The 6,750-nt window shown below is 50.9% G+C and overlaps 2 protein-coding genes across 2 annotated transcripts in view; one reads left to right on the forward strand and one right to left on the reverse strand.

Annotated features, from left to right (window-relative positions):
• Positions 1-849: 849 nt before the first annotated feature.
• BBA_02123 (glycoside hydrolase family 13) lies at positions 850-5,512 on the forward strand (the record flags this gene model as incomplete). Its single annotated transcript, XM_008597220.1, has 6 exons — positions 850-1,009; positions 3,455-3,732; positions 3,782-4,049; positions 4,114-4,516; positions 4,581-4,919; positions 4,996-5,512. 6 exons carry the CDS (start codon positions 850-852, stop codon positions 5,510-5,512), a joined length of 1,965 nt encoding a protein of 654 aa, XP_008595442.1.
• A 122-nt stretch (positions 5,513-5,634) lies between these two features.
• The window catches only part of BBA_02124 (dihydrouridine synthase), a gene marked incomplete at both ends in the record, with an annotated part of 1,684 nt that continues 568 nt past the window's right edge, over positions 5,635-6,750 (reverse strand). The window contains 2 exons of the mRNA XM_008597221.1: positions 5,635-6,294; positions 6,423-6,715. Coding sequence (XP_008595443.1) covers positions 5,635-6,294; positions 6,423-6,715 — 953 coding nt within the window. The remainder of the gene's footprint in view (positions 6,295-6,422; positions 6,716-6,750) is intronic.

Consider the following 6,750-nt stretch of genomic DNA (forward strand, 5'->3'; position numbering starts at 1 on the left):
ATATTTATTTATAAATAACTTTATTAATTATATATTAAATTAAATATAACTTATATTAAATAGTAAATTAGTTAATTTCCTTTTTATTAATATATATAAATAAATAATAACTATTATATAAAATAAAGCCTAGTTATTATAAATATCTTAATTTTAATAAAGTAATAACTTCTAGCCTAAAGTACTATTTACTTAAATAGCTTTTAACGCTTATTATAACTATAAGTTAAGTTATATATTAATAAAAAATATATTATAGGAATTTTTATAAAATACACTTTCTTTTAGTACTAGGCTTATAGTTATTTAAGCTATAGAATATGTAGTATTTATCTTAAGGCACGGTAATGTAGTTTTAGTGGCGGGGTATAATGACCTGAAAGTGCTTTAGCATAAAAAAGTAATAATGCAAAAATCGGTCCTAATGGTGCACCGTAGCAGGGTCCCGACTAAACGGCCCCGCACGGCCTGATGTTTTCCCTTGACAAGAAGGATAGCCAAATCTGAAAAATACTTTACATGCATCTTTAGACATTATCCGTGAAATGTAGCTTTGATGAGCACCGTGCAACCATCACGGCGTGTGATGTTTGCGACGTCGCAATATTGATGAGTGAATATTTATATCTGGCCGCTTGCTGCCTTTTTTCTTAACGAGCTAGTTGAGATATTTGATCATGGTCCCTGTTCAGGCAGTGAGTCAATGACAATGCGCCAGGAGAGTGTGGCTAGCTGAGTTAAATGAGACCTGCCAACATGACCCCGACTCACGCAAGTCAGTCAAAAAGGGCCAAACTCGCGAGTCAACTCAAATGCCCACGTATGCCTTGCGCCCGTATATCATTTTCAATGGCGAAAAGCACCCTTCGCCAAGAGGCTGCAGGAGATGTGAAAGAATGTGGCGGCTTCTGGGACTACCACGATAGAATTCGCAGAACAGAACTTGTCAAGTTCCGGTGCGACATGGCTGCCATATCCATCAAGGATAAGAAGCCGATGTGTGCCATCTGTACGCTGCCGTGTGCTTGGTTCAAAAACTTCCTTCAGCCATTGCGGACCACGGTCGTCAGAAGTCCGACCTTTGTCACTCACACCGATATACCAACCATCGGGCAGCCCCAATTCATACCAACTTGCCTGGTGTAGCTTGCCTGCAAGGAGCACCATTGCGGGTAAAGCCCAACCTTCGCAATTGACGGGCTCAATTACAGTGACCTATTCCCGATTTTCTGAGAGTCGCTCGTCCATTGATAGGATCCTTTACACAAAAACAGCATCTTCCGTCGCTATTAGCTTCCGATTGCTCAATTACGCATCGCCACGGGATGGAACACCGTCAAGTCGATTAGCCACTGTCGAGCGAGAAGACGTCATATGTCGCCGCCGCTTCACGGTCACTCATCAAGTCTTGCTTACAAGCTATAACGGCAAGACGGACGCGGTCTTCGTAGGGGATTGATTTGCCTTGTCCAGTCATTATCGCGTGTACTGCATTCCGTCCCATCCCGAAGTAATCCGTATGGACCTCAAGTCGGGCCAGTAGGGAAATTTTGGTGACCAGCTCGGGGGTGTAGCCAGGTAGTTAGGGGGGGAATGAATGTAGATTACGTTAGGGCCCCCCCATCATGAGGTCAGGTTAGTCAGCCAGGCGGCCGCTGCTACTCTGACAGCCAACAAAGAGTAGGATTTGCACCGAGTACGTCATGTTCCTTTCAACTTTTTGCAAAGTGTCGTTGCCATTCTCCATAGACTGCTAGGGAGCGCAGACTGTAATGAACCCCGGCTAGCTCTGACGATTCACGGATCGCGCGGCATGAAACCCAACTAATGCCGTGATCTTGAGTTTTTTTTTTTGAAGGACTGAGTACTGGCGACTCGAGTGGTTTTTTACATAATTCTTCATAAGATTACATAACTTTGACTACCTGGTCAACCCCCTAGTCAGCCACAATCTGCCTCCGGTTAACGAAGTACCTTTCTTGACAGAGACGTCTCGCGTAGACAAAAAGAGCTCTTTCTCTACCTTTTTCTGAGTCCTCAGTACCTAAATTAAAAATGGTGACTCAGGGTCCTAGCTGTTATACTACCTGTACGGCTACTGTACTGGCTGTACTGGCCACTATACGGCTGCTGTACTGGCTGTACTGGCTGTCCTGGCTGTCCTGGCTGTCCTGGCTGTACTGGCCACTGTACGGCTTCTGTACTGGCTGTACGGCTGCTGTACTGGCTGTACAGACAGGGGATAGACTGGTTGACTGGTACTTTGTGCTGTGGCCCGCCCTGGCCCACCGTGGCCAGCCCTGTGGGTCTTCTTCCATGTATCCCGAGTCGCGAGTCTCAAAAAAACTCAAGATCACGGCATAATAAAGGGATTGAGGGGTTGAGGGGCAAGAGGGGTTTTGTGGTCTTGGGCCGCCATCTAGGAGCTATTACTGGCCCCTTCCCCGCCCCGGTACCTACCTAACTGCCATCCACCCTGAAGGCGTTCGTGTTGCAAAAAAGAACCAAAAAAAATAATAATGAACTACCTATTTCAGCGACATATAGATCCCTTGTTCTCAAGGTTCTACCCCAACAGCCACATTGATGTTTGCAACACTCCCGAGCACGCTATCAAGACAGTATTCACTCACCTTGCGCCTTTTCTTGTCAGCCATGGCGAGAACCGACGAGGCGAAAAGGGCTCTTAAAGAACCAGCCCAAAAGCTAGTATGTGTACGCTGCGATTTAATCTACATGTGCTAATAGAGTGAAGATAGCCGAGAAGCTGGATATGCAGCTTGAAGAGGACGAAGTAATAGCCAATAAAGACTTTTGATATTGACTGTCAGAAGATATTTGCGGGGTTGTCGTAGATTGCAATAGCGACGAAGGGCGTGTGCAGATCTCTAGTAAAAAACTGCCACTTATTTAGGTAATTAAGACTAGACTAGGATATAGTGGTTATATATTTAGGTAAATACTAAAAGGCTAGTTATATATACTATATGGCCAACCTACTATATTTGAAGTATTGGGAGACGACTTTATCCCAGGTAAGTTCGAAATCAAGTTGCAGCTAATACACGTGCCCGCACCCGTCGCTTCGCTTGCACTACGTGGGCGTGTCTCGAACTTCAGACATGAATCTAATTGTTCGCCAAACAATACGTAGTAGGTTCGGGCCGATTTTGGCTGCAACCGGGTTCCAAGCTAGCGTCATTGAAGCTGGCGCAGGTGGCCAGTAAAACTTGGTCAACTACGAAACGCGTTACAGGGCTTTTACAGGACGCCTGAGGTAGTCAAGGATTCGAATTGGCTATAAATTGTTAATCCTTTTCACTATTGCTTAGAACAATATAGCAAGGCTCTGTTGAATAACAATCGAGCGTTTGATCCTGTGGGCGTAGCATCCATGTTAACTACCACTACCTAGTCCATCGACCTGGGTGGGGCCCACTGACAGCTGCACCAGCGGGCCAGGTACCTGTTAACCTGATGGCCAGCTCCGTTGGCGCCAACAACTTGCAAACCACTGTCAAGCCGTTGAGAATGCCCGGCCAACAAGATCAGCTCAGGACGTGGTGGAAGGAGAGCTCCGTCTACCAAATCTACCCGGCGTCCTTTCAGGACTCGAATGGGGATGGAGTCGGCGATCTCAAAGGCATCATCTCGCGTGTAGACTACCTTGAGGGGCTCGGTATCGATATCGTCTGGCTGTCTCCCATTTTCAAGAGCCCGCAGATTGACATGGTATGTTCGTGAATCTGCGTGGGGTACGGCACATGGCTGATGAGTGCAGGGCTATGATGTCAGCGACTACCGTGCTATTCACCCGCCGTATGGTGACATTTCCGATGTCGATGCGCTCAAGGACAAACTCCATGAGCGGGGAATGAAGCTTGTTCTGGATCTGGTCATGAACCACACCAGCGACCAACACGAATGGTTCCAACAATCCCGCAAGTCCAAGGACAACCCCTACCGTGACTGGTACATCTGGCGCCCGCCGCGCTACGACGCCCAGGGCAACAGACAGCCGCCAAACAACTGGGATAGTCATTTTCAGGGTAATCATTCATCATTCACTCGAGTCGAAAAAAAAGAAGTCCATGCCTGCTCACAAAGCTACAGGAAGTGCTTGGGAGTACGATGACGCGACTGACGAATACTACCTGCGTCTCTTTGCCCGCGAGCAGCCCGACCTCAACTGGGAGAACCCCGACGTGCGCAAGGCGTGCTACGACATTACTCGCTTCTGGCTTGACCGCGGCGTCGATGGCTTCCGCATCGACGTCATCAACTTTATCAGCAAGGACCAGCGGTTTCCCGACTCGGACAAAAAGGTCCTCAAAGGCACCGAGTACTATGCGTGCGGCCCGCGCCTCCACGAGTATCTCCAGGAGCTGGGCGCGATTCTCAAAGAATACGATGCCTTTAGCGTGGGCGAGATGCCGTGCGTAGACGACGAAAAGGAGCTCCTCAATGCTGTTCGCGCCGACCGCGGCGAGCTGAGCATGATTTTCCATTTCGAATTGTAAGTAATTGACTCAACAAGTTCGTTTCTGCGAATCTTTTGATGCTGACTATGCTCGTAACAGCATGGATCTCGACCATGGTATCAATGGCAAATTTTCGCCCAAGGAACTCTCGATTGACGAGATGAAAAAGACGCTCGACAAATGGCAGCGCCTCATGTACGACAATGACGGTTGGAACGCTCTGTATCTGGAGAATCACGACCAGCCGCGCGCCATTAGCCGTTTCGCGAGCGACGCTCCTGAGCACCGCGTAGCCAGCGCCAAGTTGATTGCCATCTTCATGGCGTTTCAGGCCGGCACGCCATTCGTCTACCAGGGACAAGAGATTGGCATGACCAACGTACCAAAGGACTGGCCGATGGAAGAATACCAAGACATCGACTGCCTCAACCACTGGAAGTAGGCCAATCCCCCCTTTGCAGCCCGTTCATTCAAACGTATGGCGTAGATTGGCAGCTGACGTTGAAACGACCAGCCTCTACAAAGACTCGGCCGATGAGGCGACAAAGGCCGCGTTCAAGGTCGAATACCAAAAGAAGTCGCGCGACAATGCCCGCACGCCCATGCAGTGGGACGACACCCCCCACGGCGGCTTCAGCACCGCCAAGCCCTGGATGCGCGTCCACGACAACTACCCGCAGGTCAACGCCGCCGCGCAGGTCCGCGACCCGGCCTCGGTCTACAGCGGGTACCGCGAAGTGCTGCGCCAGCGCAAGGCCCGCAAGGATGTGTTTGTCTACGGTGATTTTACCCTCGTCGACAACGACGACGAGGCCCACGACAAGGTGCTCGCGTATAAGCGGACTGCGGCCAACGGCGACGCCGCGCTCGTCGTCTGCAACTTTTCCGCCGACGCGGTGACGTGGGAATTGGCGAGCACCACTAACGCCCCGCCGCGCGAGGTTATGGTCTCGCCGACGGGCAAGACGAAAGCAGACGTTGGCAGCAAGATCGATCTGGGTCCGTACGAGGCCATTGCGTTGCTGCTGTAAATCAATGGCTTATAGACTAGCAGTTAGCCCCAGAAGGAGTAATGCAAGAAGAAAGGCCTCGTCATCCATCATTATACTCACATTTGCTGATATATACACGTTGTATATATATATACCAAAATTCAGAATAAATCCCGCCGTAGCCCCGATGTCTGACCCTTGTGCTCCGCAATCTTGTCATCCATAAAGTCCACCAGCTCCGTCATGTCCGTCATCAGCGCAAACGCCTGCCTCTCCCTTTTGCTCAGCAGCGCGCTTCGATCCGGCCCGAGCCCCGGCCCGCACATTTCCTGCACGTGGTGCACGGCCAGCTTGAGCGGCAGCGGCGCGCGCGCCGCGCGGCACATGAAGCGCTCGACGGCCTCCCAGGGACAGGCGGCGTATCCCGCAAACAGCGCCGGGTTGGCGAGCAGGCCCCGCGCGGACATGAAGCCGGAGAGGTGCGTGTTGCTGGGGGCTGGAGGCGGGCTGGAGGCGGCGTCGTCTCGGATGGTGAGCGTGGCAAGGTCGTCGACATTGCGGGTGGTGGTGGCGCGGATGGGTAGTGAGTCGAGGTCAAAGATGTCGCCAGAGAGGAGAATGGGTAGGGTTTTGGCGTATTTTTCCGTGAGAATCTCGAGGGCCTCGGTGCGGATTGGCGTGGTGGATGGGGTGTGCCGCGTGCGAGGGTGAATGGTGAGCCAGTCAATGTTGCGGTGGTGAGGGTCCCCAATGACGGTGTCGATGAAGTCTATCGTTTTCCTTGCCACAACCAAAACTGTCAACTTTTCATTTTCGTTCTTCTTTTATACCCAGTTTTTTCTGAGATATATATATATATATATATATATCAAGAAGAAAAAAAAGGAAAAAAAAAAAAAGATTGAGCTTCTCACCTTAGATCATCATGTACTCGTATCTTGACGCTCACGCTTCGTCCCCTGTCACTCTCCACATCCTCGTCCTTGCCGCCCACCGCCCAGCCGTCGCGCGCCAGCCGGACCCTCGTCTCAACCACCATGTCGCGCACCAGCTCGCGGCGATTCATCAGCGCCGCGCCGAGCGTCTCGGCGCAGGCCCAGCTCTGCGGGCAGCCGCAGTTGAGGTCCACGCCGGCGACGGACGGCATGGCGAGGGACGAGGCGCGCGCGAGCTCCGTGGCCGAGTTGGCGCCAAACTGCAGAATCGTGACTGGCTGCGGGCCGTTTGTGCCGATGGTGAGGTCTAAGGGAGGTGAAAGGAACATGTCAGGTATTCTT

This window comes from Beauveria bassiana, assembly GCF_000280675.1.
Source record: "Beauveria bassiana ARSEF 2860 unplaced genomic scaffold BBA_S00004, whole genome shotgun sequence".
Lineage (NCBI taxonomy): Eukaryota > Fungi > Ascomycota > Sordariomycetes > Hypocreales > Cordycipitaceae > Beauveria > Beauveria bassiana.